This window comes from Strigops habroptila, chromosome W, assembly GCF_004027225.2.
Source record: "Strigops habroptila isolate Jane chromosome W, bStrHab1.2.pri, whole genome shotgun sequence".
NCBI lineage: Eukaryota > Metazoa > Chordata > Aves > Psittaciformes > Psittacidae > Strigops > Strigops habroptila.
The window spans coordinates 8,421,039-8,439,882 of NC_044301.2; the positions used below are offsets into that span (position 1 = coordinate 8,421,039).

An 18,844-nucleotide genomic window follows, 5' to 3' on the forward strand; every position below is an offset into this window, starting at 1 on the left:
TCAAGCAGATAGGGAGAAAAATAGTAATTGGAAGGTCAGCAGTGGGTTAAAGCCACAATTTATTTGCCATTTCCCTCACATTAGATGAAACATTAACAGAATTATTAATAAGGATTCTGTATTGGGTTTGTCACATAGCAGCAATGTATCAAAATATTCTGCTGACAAAAGCATGCTAGTATACTTTTCTTAAGGCTACAGAGAAATCTAATCTATCCTAAAATTACTGAAAAATTATAATTTTTATAGTTGCTTGAATTAGGATGTGACCTTTAAAGTAGAGAGGCAGAAACAATACATCCATCCAATGGTATTTATTTCTCAGTTTCACAAGGTGAATGCATTAAGGAAATTGAATTACAAATTAAAATTCAGCACTGATTTATTATAATGTCCTGGGTTCAGCTGTAACAGTTATTTTTCTCCTTCTTAGTAGCTGGTGCAGTGCTGTGTTGTCGACTTTAGTCTGAGAACAACGCTGATAACACACCAATGTTTTTAGTTGTTGCTAAGTAATGCTTACTTCGATAAAGGACTTTTCAGTCTCATGCTTTGCCAGTGTGGAGGGTCACAAGAAGCCAGGAGGAAGCAGAGACAGGACACCTGACCTAAACTAGCCAAAGGGGTATTCCATACCACAGCACGTCATGCCCAGTATATAAACTGGGGGGAGTTACCCAGAAGGCCCAGAACGCTGCTGGGGTCAGGCTGGGTATCGGTCGGCAGGTGGTGAGCAATTGTATTATGCATCACTTGGGTTTATTGTTTTCTTTTCCTTTTCTCCTGTTAGTTTTGTATTCTCTCCCCTTGTTATTTCCCTTATCATTATTATTGGTGGTGGTAGTAGTGGTTTTCTGTGATACCTTAGTTACTGGACTGTTCTTATCTCAACCCGTGGGATTTACATTCTTTTGATTCTCCTCCCCATCCCTCCAGGAGCAGGTGGGGGAAGAAGGGGGGGAGTGAGCAAGTGGCTGCATGGTTCTGAGTTACCGGCTGGGCTTAAACCACGACATGATGAAAAATTATTCTCTTGAAAAGATGCTTTTCTAATTTCCACTGCAATTGCTATCACCACTGTAGTTATGAGATCCCAGAAAAGCTGGTTCTATTTTTGGTCATGGAGTTATAATTCAGTATTGTTTCAAGCTTTTTTGTGTTACTTTTCCATTTAATTTAGCTTGATTCTTTGACACTTAAAAAAACAAAAACAAAACCAAAAACGAACACACCCTCCTTCACCAGTTGCTCAGATGCCCAGAGCAATTTCAGAAATGGGAAGGCAGATAGATATCTTTGACCTCTGTAAATATTTTGCTGTGGTAACATAATACCTCTTAACAGTTCACTTATGCATTGTTTGCCACTTGGACTTTAAAGACAATTCCCTATTTCAGGATAAAAAGCAACAAAAATATTCCTCTTAAAAGTATCTCGAGTGAAATCAAATTGATTCAGGCTTCTGCTGTGGTATCTTCTCATGATAAGATACTGCATGGCTTTTATTTTTAAATTCTCGAGATGAAATCATTATAGAAAGAATTCATTTTAATAGTTCATAGATTAGAATCATAGAATGGTTAGGGTTGGAAAGGACCTTAAGGTCATCTAGTTCTAACCCCCCTGCCATGGGCAGGGACTCCTCACACTAGACCATGTCACCCAAGGCTCTGTCCAACCTGGCCTTGAACACTGCCAGGGATGGAGCATTTACCACTTTGGGCAACTTGTTCCAGTGCCTCACCACCCTCACAGCAAAGAACTTCTTCCTTATATCTACCTCAAACTTCCCCTGTTTAAGTTTGAACCTGTTACCTCTTGTCCTATTGCTACAGTCCCTGATGAAGATTCCCTCTCCGGCATCCTTGTAGGCCCCCTTCAGATATTGGAAGGCTGCTATGAGGTCTCCACGCAGCCTTCTCTTCTCCAGGCTGAACAGCCCCAACTTTCTCAGCCTGTCTTCATACTTTTTATTTTTTTTATATATATATATATATACACACAGCCTTTTTTTTTAAAAAAAAGGGTAATACCCTTTAGGTCAGTCTAGAAGACTAACTTTTAAACATGAACCCAGCTGCTGCTGATAATGATTAGATGAAAAGTCCCACACAACAATAAACAGGAAGACTTCTGATCTCAGGTTAGGGATGAGAAGGAAGCAGCTTGCTTTGAAATGATTATTTTACTGCAGAGCAGAAATGGCATAATGAAACTTCACGCCGCCAGAAGCTGTAACCCTTGATTGCTGGAATACAGCTGTCACATTAAAAATTACACATTGCCAGTAGATTGTCATAGATACAGTAATCATAGACCTCACATCTGTGCTACACTTGCCCAATTAAGGAGATTCTTCGTGCAAGTCTAGGCCAAAGTTAATGGAATTATTTAATACGCTTTATTTTAGAAGTGTTGTCCAAAGAAATAAATGGAAAAGTACATTAGGACTTATTATTCTGAATGACAATAAAAAGAAATTTGAAAAGCCAGAACCTGTTGCTTTAACAAACCATCTTTAAGAAACTATTGCACAGAACCACAGGTAGTTTCACCGAAGTGTTCAGTTACAGCTATATACTTTAAAGATAAATGCTTAAACCAAACCAAAGAAACCAGTTTTCATTATGACATGGATTAGGGAAAACAAGCTTAAGCACATCTTCAATGGAGATCACATTTCTACATGAAATTCTGCATTTCTATATGAAATCCTATTCCTTTGAGCATGAGCCAGGCAGCCTTCATTTTCTCTCAGCTCTTTATTATACAACTCCAAATATAAATTACATAAGTGATAATTGCAAACCTGGAACTGCAAACAGGATTGTAGCTGCCAAAAGGAAGAACAACTGGCCTAAGACTGAGCTATACTGGTTCACAACAAACCAAAAGCAAGTACTTTCACTGCTGATACTGTCTGCTTAACAAAATACCCCCTTATGGAGAAACTGCTTGTAAACTTCCAGAAAGAGGGGAATAACATACTGAAGTTTCATCCAGCAGTATTTCCTTACTGTAAATATCTTTATAACAATTATAAATTATATAAAAAATTATAACAATTTTAAATATTTGGACATGCTTCTCCATCTTGAGGATGGGACAACCTTTAGCTCTTATAGTTAACAAATACCTTATCTATAGTTCCTACAGACACCCTTCATTTGCAGCACTGCTTCTATGTCCCCATGCCTTAAGACAGACTGCACTTACCTCTGGTGTCAATTTCCTCCCCCCCCCCCCCCCCCCGCTTGCAACAAAAATGTACTGGGTTTCACAGAAGGAAAATGAGAAATGTAATTGACCTTGCAGTCAGATATCCAAGTGTCTCGTAAGAGGAAGAGCAATTACTGCAAATATAGACTCATAGAATGGGTTGGGTTGGAAGGGACCTTAAGGATCATTTAGTTCCAACCCCCCTGCCATGGGCAGGGACACCTTCCACTAGACCAGGTTGCTCCCATCCAACCTGGCCTTGAACACTGCCAGGGATGGGGCAACCACATCTTCTCCGGGCAACCTGTGCCAGGGCCTCACCACCCTCACAGGGAAGAATCAAATATCAATATCAAATCAGTATCAACTATCAAATACCTTTGTGAGGCAAAAGATCATTTACTAAATGTCCTGCTGCAAGATGTAACTGAGCAATTCGAATGGGTCCCTGATTCCAAACTTTGAAGTCCATAGGAGTTTACTGGATTCACTAAGTGGTGGGTTGGACCTGTTCACCTGGGGAATGCAGTTCAGGAACAGTTGCCCCAGAATTGCCCGAAGAAATGCAGACCTATTTTTGCCCTATGGTGTTTGTTTGTCAAGTCTGAGCAGTTAATTGAGCAAACAGCTGATACATTTTTGGTAGGTAGGACTAGATACAGAAGATAGCTTTTTCACTCAAAAATTATCTTTTGAATGTTAGCACGCAACAGGAAGCTGTTTGGAAAAAAAACCACATTTGCAATGAAGTCTCCAAATTATCTAGCCAAAAATTTATCTTTCTGTGTATATACTTATCTAGAGTGAATTAGTACTATGTGCAAAGCATTTCATGCCCCCTCATGATGATTTCTCTCTCTGTTTCACTACAACTTGGCAATAACTGGGATAACCACTGAATAAATTAAACACCAACAACACCTATCAAGATGAATGAAGAGCCTCTGTAGTACTTGTATTGTTATAACATGAGCATACTAACATGCAGTGAATAAAATCAGCTGCAGCATAACTAGGTGTAACTACATTACTTTTCAAATAATTTGGGCTTGAACCATTAGCTGCTACCAATAAAAGCTTCGTGAAGTAAGGAAATTCAGCACAACTGTAATTCTAGTTGTTATGATTTTAATGAATATGAAGATATTTCTACCAGTACAGACTTAGCTCACTGAGCAGTTTGACATTTTCATGCTCCATTAAATGCAGTGAAAAAATTAGATATTTTTAATATTTTCTCAACCTATAGCATCAAAATGTATCATGCATTGCCAAATAAAAATAGTGTTATCAGTCTTTATTTAATATGTTGCTATAAACGAAGCAGTGCCAAGAACAGGGTGCAAAGATGCTGGCACCTTTCTGCTGAGCTGCCTGCAGATATTCATGGGGCAGGCTGTCAGTCGGGAGCATGTGTTAAAAGATTCTTTACAATGTGACAAGGAAGACCAATGTTAAACTCCATGTAAGAGACATTGTTTTCTCCAATTTATGTTACTATTACTTTATTTTTCCTATATTAAGGGTAGAGAAGGGTATCTGGGCAACAAGGATTAACAAAGATAGAGGAGAAAAAAAAAGATGCGTTTCCAATGTTTTATTAGGCCTTACCAAAGAAGAAGTTGAATTTTCCTATTAATCGGAAATATTAATATACTGGGCTGCATCAAAAGAAGCGTGACCAGCAGGTCAAAGGAGGTGATCCTGCCACTCTGCTCTCGTGAGACCCCACTTGGAGTACTGTGTACAGTTCTGGTGTCCTCAACATAAAAAGGACATGGAGCTGTTGGAGCAAGTCCAGAGGAGGGCCATGAAGATGATCAGGGGGCTGGAGCACCTCCCGTATGGAGACAGGCTGAGAAAGTTGGGGCTATTCAGCCTGGAGAAGGTTGCATGGAGACTTCATAGCAGCCTTCCAGTATCTGAAGGGGGCCTACACGGATGCTGGAGAGGGACTCTTCATCAGGGACTGTAGTCATAGGACATGAGGTAATGGGTTCAAACTTAAACAGGGGAAGTTCAGGGTAGATATAAGGAAGAAGTTCTTTACTGTGAGGGTGGTGAGGCACTGGAACAGGTTGCCCAAAGAAGTGGTAAATGATCCATCCCTGGCAGTGTTCAAGGCCAGGTTGGATGGAATCTTGGGCAACACGGTTTAGTGTGCGGTGTCCCTGCCCATGGCAGGGGGGTTAGACCTAGATGATCTTAAGGTCCTTTCCTTTCTATGATTCTATTATTAATGCAATTGGAAATTTAATGAGCTTCTTAATTTATGACTTCGCTAGGCTTGAATTTTAAAACAATAACACAAGCTGCACTCTTATTGCCTGAGTGTGCCTGAAGATGACAGCATGTTTAAGCTTTCACTTTAGCATCTAGTCTAAATATATTAACAAAGAGCACAAAAATCATTGCAGTTGTTCAAAGAGACAGGACAGAATTAATTATTTTTGTGACAAACAAAACCATGCTATTAAAGCATTATCCTTACTGATACATTCCACATTGTGGTGGAAAATCTCCAAGCTCTTTGCTTAATATTAATAAAGTTTTGTGGCACCTATGAGAGCTTGTTAAGAAAGATTATTCCCAATAAACCAATAACTGGAAACAAGATCCAGCTGGTAGTATCATGAAAATTTAGGGTCTGAGCCTGGTCTTAGATCTTCTAAATGTGCCTGGAGACACATATCTCTTCAGAAGACAGAGCCTGTTCTCTGCACTGTTCTGTGATATTGCAGGTTTTTTCTTAAATGACTTTCCCACTCATTTCAGAACTTCCTGGGGCTGTGCAGTTACCAAAAAGGTCACTGTGCCGACCTACTACAGTTCAGCAAAGGCATTACAAAGGGCACTATCATGCCATGTCTTAAGCTCTACCTGATCTACACTGCACGGCAAACAAGCGAGCAACCCAACCACTGGGTTCAGCTTGCTCAGGACATAGGATCTTATCATTACAGATCCTCACTACAGCAGACTAGTCACAAAGAATATTTTCCATATGAAACTCCATATGAAATATATCTCCTGTTATCCTAAACAAAAGTTTTCCTATCAAACAGATATTCTTAATTCTTTTCTTATTTTAACAGTTTTATGCTGCTTCATGATAGTTTAATAGTAGCGTTAACTACAAATTTATTACATTACATAAGAGTTGACATATTCTGTTATCGGGCTTGCTTAGTACTTGGATGGGAGACCGCCTGGGAATCCTGGGTGCTGTAGGCTTTTTTTGTATCCACCCCTTATTCCATACCATTCACGTCATGCTCAGATCCCACATTTTTCAATATACCATCACTTTTTACCTCATATATATACAAACACACATACACAAACAGACAAAGAGACAGATATCATTCCTTAGTCCATGGACCATCCCTATAAAGTTGGCTAAATTCAATCAGTCCATGATGTCAGGCTCCATCTGTTGTAAAAATCTTTCAGGGCAGGAGAAAGAGTATGTAGTGTTGGATTGTTGCCTGCTGACAACACCGCTGAACTCGTCTGGTTTCATCAAAGTTCATTCTTTGTTGGGCTGATGATCGGAGGGAAGTCAGAGTCAGTCGATGGAGACCTGAGGACAGTTCTGGGAGACTCCAGCTGCTGCTGCCAGCTTTTCCCTTTACTTTATTGTCCGCTGATGATCACGACAGCACATACCTACTTTTCAAAGCCCAGAGTGGCAGAGATGGGCATCTAGCTGATGGGCTATAAAAGTGTTACATAGCAGGCAACAGCATACAAGCGAGTTCATTGGCTGTTTTCCCCCAAAATTAAATCCCCTTGAGGGACACATTGGACTTCCCCATCTTCCCGCATTACCCACCAAGTACATCCAGATCCCTGAGCAGAAGCAATCCCACGAGTGGGTTTGCCTTTACCTGAAGCAGGAATAACCCAGACTGTCTTCCCCAACAAATTCTTTATGTGCACCACAGGAACTTTATCCCCCTCTGTGGTACGTAAAAGTTCTGATTGGGCTGGGCCAGCCCTGTTGGCAGATCCCCTACTGTTGACCAACCAGGTGGCTTTTGCTAAATGTGTATCCCAATGTTTGAAAGTCCCACCACCCATTGCTCTCAGTGTAGTTTTTAACAGCCCCTTGTAACATTCGATTTTCCCAGAGGCTGGTTGTCGTGGTTTGAGCCCAGCCGGTAACTCAGAACCACGCAGCTGCTCGCTCACTCCCCCCCTTCTTCCTCCCCCCGCTCCCGGAGGGATGGGGAGGAGAATCGGAAGAATGTAACTCCCACGGGTTGAGATAAGAGCAGTCCCGCAACTAAGGTATAATACAAAACCACTACTGCTACCACCAATGATAATAATGATTAGTGAAATAACAAGGGGAGAGGATACAATTGCTCACCACCCCCCGACCGATACCCAGCCCGACCCAAGCAGTGATCTGGGCCTTCCGGGTAACTCCCCCCAGTTTATATACTGGGCATGACGTGGTGTGGTATGGAATATCCCTTTGGCTAGTTTGGGTCAGGTGTCCTGTCTCCGTTTCCTCCCGGCTTCCCCTCCTCCCTGGCAAAGCATGAGACTGAGAAAGTCCTTGGTTGGAATAAACATTACTTAGCAACAACTGAAAACATCGGTGCTGTCAGCGTTGTTCCCAGGCTGAAAGTTAAAAAACACAGCACTGCACCAGCTAATAAGAAGGAGAAAAATGACTGCTATAGCTGAACCCAGGACACTGGTGCATGGCAGGGGATGTGATATACCCACTCAATGCCACGCTCTTTGGCCCAAGTGTCTATAAGGTTGTTCCGGAAATGAGTCCTATTGTCTGACTCAATTCCCTCTGGGGTGCTGCATCGCCACAAGACTTGTTTCTCAAGGCCCAGGATAGTGTTCCAGGCAGTGGCGTGGGGCACAGCGTATGTTTACAGCCATCCAGTGGTTGCTTCCACCATGGTAAGCACATGGCGCTTGCCTTGGCGGGTCAGTGGGAGTGTGATATAGTCAGTCTGCCAGGCCTCCTCATACTTGTACTTCAGCCATCGTCTTCCATACCAGAGGAGAGGCTTTAACCACTTGGCTTGCTTGATTGCAGCATGTTTCACATTCATGAATAACCTGGGCAATAGTGTCCATTGTTAAGTCCACCCCTCGATCATGAGCCCATCTATATGTTGCATCTCTGCCTTGATGGCCTGAGGTGTCATGGGCCCACCAGGCCAAAAATACTTCACCCTTATGTTGCCAATCTAAGTCCATCTGAGCCACTTCAATCTTAGCAGCTTTATCCACTTGCTGGTTGTTCTGGTGTTCCTCAGTGGCCTGACTCTTGGGTACATGAGCATCTACATGGTGTACCTTCACCACCAGGTTCTGCACCTGGGATTCCCAGGCAGTCTTCCATCTAAGTGCTAACTGAGCCCAACCCTGCTTAGCTTCTGAGATCAGATGAGATCGGGAGTTCTCGGGGTGATGTGGCTGTAGGCAAAACACATGCTGTATTTGTTGCAACATCCTGATTCCTAGCAAAAGCAGAAGACAGGTTTCAAGTGCATCCAAAGGCCATCTCTCGTGGTTTAAACCGAATCCAGGACACCATCCAAAACCTTTAGAATTCTCAAATGCTGCTGTAAGTATCCTGGTGGCGGAGAGGAAGGTGTGAGGGAATGTCCCCTTCATAGGTTGACCCCCAGAGGAGGGAAAAAAAGATGTGCAATTGCTAAAATTTCCCATTATATGCCTCCCAAAGTATAGAGGTGATGACCATGCTGAGAATGCATGCGAGGCAAATTTCATGCTCAATGATTCTATTGTATTACAAGTCATTACCATGAAGTACAGTGAAACAATAACCTTAGCCCAGGCCCCAAAGCTGATAAACACTAAAACAGCAAATACTGGCTGTAAGTAAGGTACAACATGCTGAAACTCCAAGACCAAATGCAACAACTCTGAGAGCAAATAAATCAACATTGTGACAAGTAACTATTAATCCGAAACATTGAATGCTTATCACAAATACGATTAGACACACTCTGGTCAGATCTGTCGTTATCTCAACCCTTCGTGCCCCAGCATTGGGCGCCAAAAAGAACTGTCATGGTTTAAGCCCAGCCAGTAACTCAGAGCCACGCAGCCGCTCGCTCACTCCCCCACTTCTTCCCCCCTAGCTCCCGGAGGGATGGGGAGGAGAATCAAAAGAATGTAAATCCCACGGGTTGAGATAAGAACAGTCCAGTAACTAAGGTATAATACAAAACCACTACTACTACCACCAATAGTAATAATGATAAGGGGAATAACAAGGGGAAGGAATATAAAACTAAAAGGGGAAAGGGGGAAAAAAGAAACAATAAACACAAGTGATGCATAGTACAATTGCTCACTACCTGCCAACCGATACCCAGCCTGACCCGAGCAACGATCTGGGCCTTCCGGGTAACTCCCCCCAGTTTATATACAGGGCATGACATGCTGTGGGATGGAATACCCCTTTGGCTGGTTTGGGTCAGGTGTCCTGTCTCTGCTTCCTCCTGGCTTCTTGTGCCCCTCCTCACTGGCAGAGTATGAGACTGAAAAGTCCTTTATCAGAGTAAGCATTACTTAGCAACAACTAAAAACATCTGTGTGTTATCAGCATTGCTCTCAGACTAAAGTCAAAACCACAGCACTGCACCAGCTACTAAGAAGGAGAAAAATAACTGTTACAGCTGAACCCAGGACACAGACCCTTCACCAGCTTTGTTGCCCTTCACTGGACCCGCTCCAGCACCTGTCTTTCTTTTTTGTAGTGAGGGGCCCAGAACTGAACACAGGATTTGAGGTGCAGCCTCACCAGTGCCAAGTACTGGGGATGATCACTGCCCTGGCCCTGATGGCTATGCTATTTCTGATACAGGCCAGGATGCCATCAGCCTTCTTGGCTGCCTGGGCACAAGCTGGCTCATGTTCAGCTGGCCGTCAATCAGCACCCCCAGGTCCTTTTCCACCGAGCAGCTTTCCAGCCACTCTTCCCCAAGCCTGGAGCATTGCATGGGGTTGTTGTGGCCCAAATGCAGGACTTGACTCTGCACTTTGCCTTGTTGAACCTCATACCATTGGCCACAGCCCATTGATCCAGCCTGTCCAGATCCCTCTGCAGAGCCTTCCTATCCTTCAGCTGATCAACGCTCCCAGACAACTTGGTGTCACCCGCAAATTTACTGAGGCTACATTCATGGAATAATTCTGTCTCCCAGCTACTCTCTCTCTGAGCACTAGTGAGATGTTGGTCATCATTGTGTCTGGCACCAGACATTTAATGATCACTAATTCACCTGGGTGCAGCAGACACCAGTGTGTTATTTATGGCAAAAAAAAATATACGACCATTTAGGCAACACCATCTGAAAGCTGGTAAGTAACTGTTGTGGTTTGAGCCCAGCCGGTAACTCAGAACCACACAGCCGCTCGCTCACTTCCCCCCCCCCCCTTCTTCCTCCCCCCGCTCCCGGAGGGATGGGGAGGAGAATGGGAAGAATGTAACTCCCACGGGTTGAGATAAGAGCAGTCCCGCAACTAAGGTATAACACAGAACCACTACTGCTACCACCAATGATAATAACGATTAGTGAAATAACAAGGGGAGAGGATACAATTGCTCACCACCCCCCGACCGATACCCAGCCCGACCCGAGCAGTGATCTGGGCCTTCCGGGTAACTCCCCCCGGTTTATATACTGGGCATGACGTGCTGTGGTATGGAATACCCCTTTGGCTAGTTTGGGTCAGGTGTCCTGTCTCTGCTTCCTCCCGGCTTCCCCTCCTCCCTGGCAAAGCATGAGACTGAGAAAGTCCTTGGTTGGAATAAACATTACTTAGCAACAACTAAAACCATCGGTGTTATCAGCGTTGTTCCCAGGCTGAAAGTTAAAAAACACAGCACTGCACCAGCTACTAAGCAGGAGAAAAATGACTGCTATAGCTGAACCCAGGACAGTAACATGGATAGTAAAGATGTAGCATAACATTAAATTTAGATTTGTATTAGTATAGTAGATCTGTATAACTTCCCTGAGTTCACTGCACTTAAGACATTTTTTTCCTTGTAGTTTAAATCTGAAGTGACAGACTGTATCATGAGAAAGACAGCTAAAAGAAGCCAACTTTAGAAGTCAAATTCAGAAAACATTGAAGAGATTGGCAAGTGCTTCAGCAAACATTTACATTAAACATGAATTATTGTCTGATTACACGATAAAGCCAGTAAATGAAGAAACATTTCTTTAAACAGTTACTCATCTTCTACTAGCATTTGTATTTCATTTTTAAAGCACAGCATATCAGTGTAAAGTATAAATCTCTCAAATAAGTTACCTTTATGAAACACTACTACAAAAATGTAATTAGTTGTCATTAACCACTGCTAGATGAGCCATAACAGCATAGAAATAACCATAGCAATTTTACTTATAAACACGAGTTTGTAGATCAGATTTAAAAAAAAAAAAAAAAAGGAAAAAAACCTATGATTAATCATGTAAGTTGGACTTGCATGTACTATGCACTGTGTTTTGAGACCTTTCATGGTTCCATGAAAATTAATCTGAAAGGACTGAGCTAGCCCAGTCATGCTTTCAGTTACAATGATCTAAAATACCTTTACCTGCAATTGTCCTTGTCAAAAAGGCTGTGGATTCATCATGTAGACTTATTAAACTGAAGTCTTCAAGCAACTGAAGTTCTCAAGCAAGAGTGACAGTGATGACAGCAGTTTTATAAGTTGAAAAGCCTCAAACTAATTTCATAATTAAGAACTCTTTTCCATTATACATTCATCTATTAACTTATACTGTTCCTAACCTCTGCTAAGTAAAGAGATCCTACACATCTGCTAAAGCTGCCTTCTAGGATTTTCACATCTTTATTATTACATTTTCAGGTAGACATGGCTAGAAACCAGAAGATTTGGCAAAACACAATTCTGTATTGTTTTGTCTCTCCAAAACTCCACAAACATTACCTCACTTATACATAACTCCACTGTATGTTGCTGTGGTTTTACAGCAAAGGATAGTACTTAATTCAAGCTATTACTAAGATTAAGTCCCATACTATCCAAAGCTGCAGGGGGCGAAACCACACAAACTTTGGTAAGTGCACAAAGAACAGCATTGTTTTTTAGAGCTCTAACCTGGGATTGTGGATTTCGGCTGCTTCTCATTCTGCTACTGGCCTTTTAGCTGAGATTAAGCAATCGCTTTTCTCCATCTCAGTTTCCCTATATGTAAAAGAGAGGTAGAATCATTCACTCCATTTAATAATTGTTATGACATCTGTAAATAAATAGGCCTTCCATGGAGTATTGTTACTATGAAATACATTAATTATGATTCATCATTGGTTTATTTATCTTTGCATTGAGAGAACTTGTTCCTGTTTTCCTTTTAGTTACTGAGAAGACACACTTATCAGTCCAGCAAAAATGAAACTAATGGTTTTATTTTTACTAAATACTGACTTTAATTTCTTTCTTTGTTTAGGGATAAAATATAACATGGGATTCCAGCAACCAAAAAAAGTAAGTCTTCAGAAGTACGTAAGGAAAATTGTACCCATATTCTGAGTATGGAGTACGGACAGAGATGGCTGAGATAAGGCCACCAGACTGGAGATGAAGTATTTAAAAGGAAAGATGCATTGAAGCTTTGCCATGAAGTGCAAATTTTCCTTTTAAAATATGAATTTGATAAGCTATGAAACTTTAGTTTTATAAGACTTTTCCTAGACTGAATATTGCTAAAAGATACTGTAAACTTTGCATATATTAATATCCTCTACAAAATCGCACTGATCAAATAAATGTCTTGAGAGGCACTTTAAAATAGGCGAAAGAAAAATACTGGTGAAATTCCTCCATCTAGTGGCTATTGGGACACTGACAGCAGCAGGGAATGGCTGTGGCGGGCTGCCACTAGTTCATAGTTAAGGACAAGTGCAAAATCTGCAAAGGAACAATCGTGCAGCTGCCAGCTGTTACCCAAATGCCATTGCCTGGTTAAATCAGTGATGTGATTGACATCACTCCATCTTTACAGCTCCAGCTTGACCTTCTTGATGAAGAGTTACACTGCAGAAGATATTCAAATCATGGCATTTGAGTTCCTCAAAAACTGTAGGTTCATCATCAATGTAAAAGAGTAAATGTAAAGAGTAATACTTAGAAATACATCTGGTATTCTACATAGACGAAAACTTCAATACACCTTTGACTACTAGAAACAACCTCTGAAGACAGCATACAACAAACACTCCCAACAATTGAATACATAGCGTCTTCCATGAAAAATTATCACCTGGTTTCCCAGTCCACACATCACACACCGCCTCCACTACAAGACGTTTTAGAAGCCTGTGTTCTGCAACAACTTGCATAGTAGTCTAAAAATTGTGTTTAGTACTTACCTGTTCTGTTAGACTTTTGTATAATAGTCATCAATTTAAGAAAGTCAACAAGAAAATAATACGATCTGATTTTTTTCTTCTTTTGTCACTAGTGCTTTTTATAATGAATACCGAGTCTCTTTTCTGAGACTTTTTTTAAACCTCTCACCATTAAAGAAGGATGAGGCAGGATATAACCTCCATGACAGCACAAGTTTTTTAAGTTATCCATAGCATCGCTTTTTTCAGCCAAGAGAGACTTATAAAACCACAATTCAGATTTAATCTGCCACCTTGAAAGAACATGACCCTATTAATCCCCATACTGTACACCTTAAAATTCATCCATTATCTTATTTTTGAAGCCAGTTTTAAATACTATCAGGGAGCAAATAAAGACTGAAAATCAAAAATTTACAATTTATAAAACCTCTATATAAACATTAAGTATTTTGGGTAAGCAATAAACATTCTGCAACTACATCTGCTTCCTCTGTTGAAATACTCCCTGGTGGTTCATATGCCACTCGGCTCCCAGGTAAGCTCTCAAAACAGAGATGACATGTAGTTAAACAGTGTCCAGGACCTAATTTTAGTCTTAGAGGCACAGACATGTAGACAGGGATTTAATTCGGATGCTTTGAGAAGCAGGAAGTAATGCAGCACATCTGGGCTGTATGCCAGAAGTAGTATTAACCAGTGAGATCCACCTAATGAAAAGCAGCGGGTCCCAAAAAACCCTTATCCATAGAACCGTGTTGCTTACTCTGTTTTCAGTTGCCTAATCCCATCCAGAGATACATTCCTGCCCCTTACTGCTTCTCATCAAGTCTCAATCATCGCTTTGGTCCAAGGCTCATCTCACTCAAGCCTCCCTTTGGGGTCCTTACTCATGCTGCTCTCACCAAACCCACTTCTCTGCAAAGCCTCCATGTTTTCACTTCAGTCCTTTCTGCTTCCCTTTTCCCACTCTTGCTCCCTCTGCATCTTCACTTTACAAACATTATAAACCTCCCTTCCCTGTCAGGCTTTGCTCTGTGCACAACTTCCCATCCAGATCTGAACTGGAATTTGCCAGCTCAGGTTCATCTCGGCCTTTGACTTTCCTGTAAGCACAGAAAAAGATTACAACAGTCCATACCATAGTGTAGGCTCAGCACCACGGACTTGCAGCAATGCCTTTTGCTGTACAACTGCTGAGCTCAGTGTATGAAAGATCCACATACTGTTAACAGCACAAGCTGTTAACAGTGACAAACACCTTCTCATTTACTAACATCTTTCATCTATTTTTCCCATCAGGACTGCATTTCCAGCAATAACCAGAATAGAAGATTAAGAAAAAATACTGCAGACAGCGTAGCAACAGTAAAGCAGAGCGATTCATTACACCTATCTGAAAACGTGCCCACTAAGCTTCAAAGCACAGACGGAAGGCAAAGCAGCATAATGTTTGCTATGAAAGATCAAAAGAACGATGAAGAAAGTAATTCCATCAGGCTCAATAAACGAAGGAGGAGATTTATAATTAAAAAGAGCCCAATTCTTATTTCCATGAACAGCTCCATTCTCAACCTGCCCACGCTTAAATCTGAGGATAGAAACAACAAATGGAAAAGTCTCTATCAGATCCAAAGAGAAAGAAAGCAGATTATGAGAGAAACTTGTTCTAAGTACAAGAGTAATAATAGAAGAATAATCACTCCTTATCATGTTTCTAGAATATTTGTAGAAGATAAATATAGAGTTTTATACTGTGAAGTTCCAAAAGCCGGCTGCTCTAACTGGAAACGAGTGCTCATGGTTCTCAACGGGCTGGCTTCTTCCACAAAAGATATACAGCACAACACAGTGCACTACGGAAACTATTTAAAAAGACTGGATGGGTTTGATCACAAAGGAATTTTTCATCGGCTCAACACTTACACAAAGATGCTTTTTATTCGTGAGCCTTTTGAAAAGCTGGTATCTGCATTTCGGGACAAGTTTGAACACCCAAACAACTACTACCATCCAGTTTTTGGAAAAGCCATCATTTCCAGATACCGTGTCAATGCCACCAAAGAAGCATTAAGGACAGGCACTGGAGTCAAATTTAAAGAGTTCATTCAGTATCTCCTGGATGTACATAGGCCAGTGGGTATGGATATCCACTGGGACCACGTCAACAGGCTTTGCAGCCCATGTTTAATAGACTATGACTTTGTTGGGAAGTTTGAAAGTATGGAAGAAGATGCAAACTACTTCTTGCACTTAATTGGTGCTCCACAAAACTTAACTTTCCCCAAGTTTAAAGATAGGCACTCCAATGAAGAAAGAACTACTACTAAAATTACACAACAGTATTTTGCACAGCTTTCGCCTTCTCAACGACAACAAAGCTACGACTTTTACTATATGGATTATTTGATGTTTAACTACTCAAAACCTTTTGAAGATTTATATTGATTTGAGAGCTGGGACATTTCCACAGTTATATCAGTTGAATTGCATAACAAATCCAGGTGGTTTCTGTTTCTATATACTTGTCCGTTAGTAAACGATCAGTTGAAGAGTAGGAAAAACCCAATGGCTAGTGATGTTTACACCTTCACCTTAATTGCCTCCTTTTTCAAATCATATTTTTTCTATGACTTGTCCATATGAAATGTATGTACATATATGTATAATATGTCAGGGGTTCCAAATAAAGCACACAATTTTCCATGCTGGTGTGGCCTGTATTTGTGCTGGGAGGACAGTTTGAAACTGGGGAAACATAGCTGACGATTCTACAGTGGAGCCAGTATTTCAAGCTCTTTTTAGGAAATCAGTCTGAAAGTGACAAAGTAGCAAGAAAAAAAAAAATACACTGGGTAGTATTCACAGTTCATTGAAATCTGCAACACACAAATCCATACACTAAACAGGCACTAGGTATTTGGAGCTGGTGGTAAATTGCTATTTCCTGATATTTGAAGTTAGATAGGGAGAAAAAGTCTATCATGCTTACACTGTTCCAAACCACACTGGTGAAAACAACTAATACTTCATGACTATGTGAGTGCAGTATTAAACCAGATGCTGAAATTCAGAGTGAGGACACGTTCTCCCCCTTCAGTATTTCCCTTATGGCACATTCATCTACAAAAAGATAAAATGCAGGCAAACATTTGCATTTTTATAAATGTTATTAAGATTCTTTTAATCCTTTGCATTAACATAAATCTCTGGTTTAATCTTCACAGTCACCAGGAATATCAAATCTTTCCTTCATAATAACAAGCAAGAATAAATGCAACTTCCTGCCCAACAGGGTAGTTCTTTTCATTGCTGCAAACAATTTGCATGTGTTTATTGCAGCAACAATTAGATCTCACTTAACATGCAAAAAATAATCCAGATGGTTTAGTTCAGTTAATTTTCTATACTTATGAGAATATTTTCTTTCGTATCTAGCAGAATTCTCTTGTGAGAATCAAATACTTGACCTTCCACTGGTTTTGTAAACCTTCACACTAATTCTGGACACAGTACCCTTGTTTACATGTCATTTAACCACTTGAAATGATGACATTTAAATTAGCCATACTGGAACAAGACTCAAACTCTACCACAAAGCTGAACTTGAACTCCCCAGTGATTTCCAGAGTTTGTATTTCACAACCAAGAATTCCACCACAACTGGTGCTGTACAAATGTACAAACACCTAAGAAGAAACACTTGTTCCAAGCAGTTTCACATTGGGAAAAACTGTTTCAAAATTCCTTGTATTGAAAGCTTTACTGACAAATACTTCATGCATCATGTTTGACATCAGACTTTCATTTTTTTGTTCAGAGAAAAACTGTTTGCATTAGAAAGGTAATGTGGAACTTTTATATTGTTCCATGAAACCAGTTATCATTCCTGGTCTGCCCAAGCTTCCCATTGCTGCCTTGCTGCTGCACCTACCCCAGCTTTCCACACCCACAGATACTTGTTGATCTGCTCACGTGACTAGGGAACAGCCTTTGCATTCTGCTGGGCCAGCTCAGGCCAGCAGTAACAGGCAGGGGCTATTCACCTGGGCTGGTCTGCCAACAGGTAACCATGGCAGATAACATCACTCAACGCTTCCTAGTGCAGATAGAGGAGAACATTAATACTGACAATGGTGGGATTTATTGGGGGGTGTGGCTGCATAGTCAAGACCACCACTAGGTGTGGGGTCGTATTTGGAGGACAGTGGACATGTGATGAGCCAGCCATATGAGGGCCTCTTCTAAGCATGCAGCCACATACCAAGAAGAAGATATGAGGATGTGAACCAGCCATCAGAGAGCTTCTTCTAAACACGTAGCTGCATACCAAGAAGAAGATAAGAGGAAGAAAACATCTGCAGTCGGATACATGGGAAGAACACCAGGAATTAGGTGATCCAATAAGGACACTTACCGAGCCGCGTGATTGCCTCGTGCAAGAGGGCTTTTACCAATCAAAGGGCACGTGACCACATGTAGAGATAGAAAACTCTGTATATAAAGGGATCGTGGGAACAATAAAGTGGCTTCTGCTTGATTCACATTGGATCGTGTAGGGTCCATTGTCGTCTCTCCTCAGTTGGTGACCCCGATGTGATCGTCATACGATAGTACCGGGAGCAACCCCGAAGGAGAGGACCGGCTGGAGAGCCGAGCCAGCGGGACTGGAGTCAGGACGGATCGGAGGACAGTCCGTGAAGAAAAAGAATGTACGTTGCAACGGGACACCCTTAGAGGTGAGCAGCCGGTAATAAGAGATGGGGCAGAGTGTAACAAAGGAAGAAAGTGCGATTGTGAAACTGCTCCTACATATACTCTCTAAGAGAGGAATTAAACACGATGAACTTGTGCTCCGAAAATTACTAATATGGTGCCGAGAGAACGGGTTCCCCCCAGATCCACAGGCTGCTTTTAAGGTCGAAACTTGGGAAAAGGTTGGGGAATGGTTATGGGATGCCGTAAGCGACAGCAACAAAGAAGCTAAGGGACTAACAACAACTTGGAAGCTGATTCTAACGACCCTTCAAGCGATGAGGGCAGTGCTATCAGCTGCTGCCGCCGGAGCTTTTATAGCTTTACAGCCCCCATTGCCTAAGATCAAAGTTTTCGATCGGCTCCCTGTCCCTTCCCCCGCTGCCCCGTCGGCACCTCTGACAGAGGACGAGGTGGATCCCCGGAAAAACAAGGGGATGGAAGTGGATGAAGCCTGGTCCGTACTGCTGCCTCC

At 41.6% G+C, this 18,844-nt stretch overlaps 1 protein-coding gene across 1 annotated transcript in view; it reads left to right on the forward strand.

Moving 5' to 3' along the window:
* LOC115619041 (carbohydrate sulfotransferase 8-like) overlaps positions 1-16,062 on the forward strand; it is a 121,462-nt gene extending 105,400 nt beyond the window's left edge. The window contains exons 2-3 of the mRNA XM_030511058.1: positions 12,714-12,751; positions 14,917-16,062. Coding sequence (XP_030366918.1) covers positions 12,714-12,751; positions 14,917-16,062 — 1,184 coding nt within the window. The remainder of the gene's footprint in view (positions 1-12,713; positions 12,752-14,916) is intronic.
* The last annotated feature ends 2,782 nt before the right edge of the window (positions 16,063-18,844 follow it).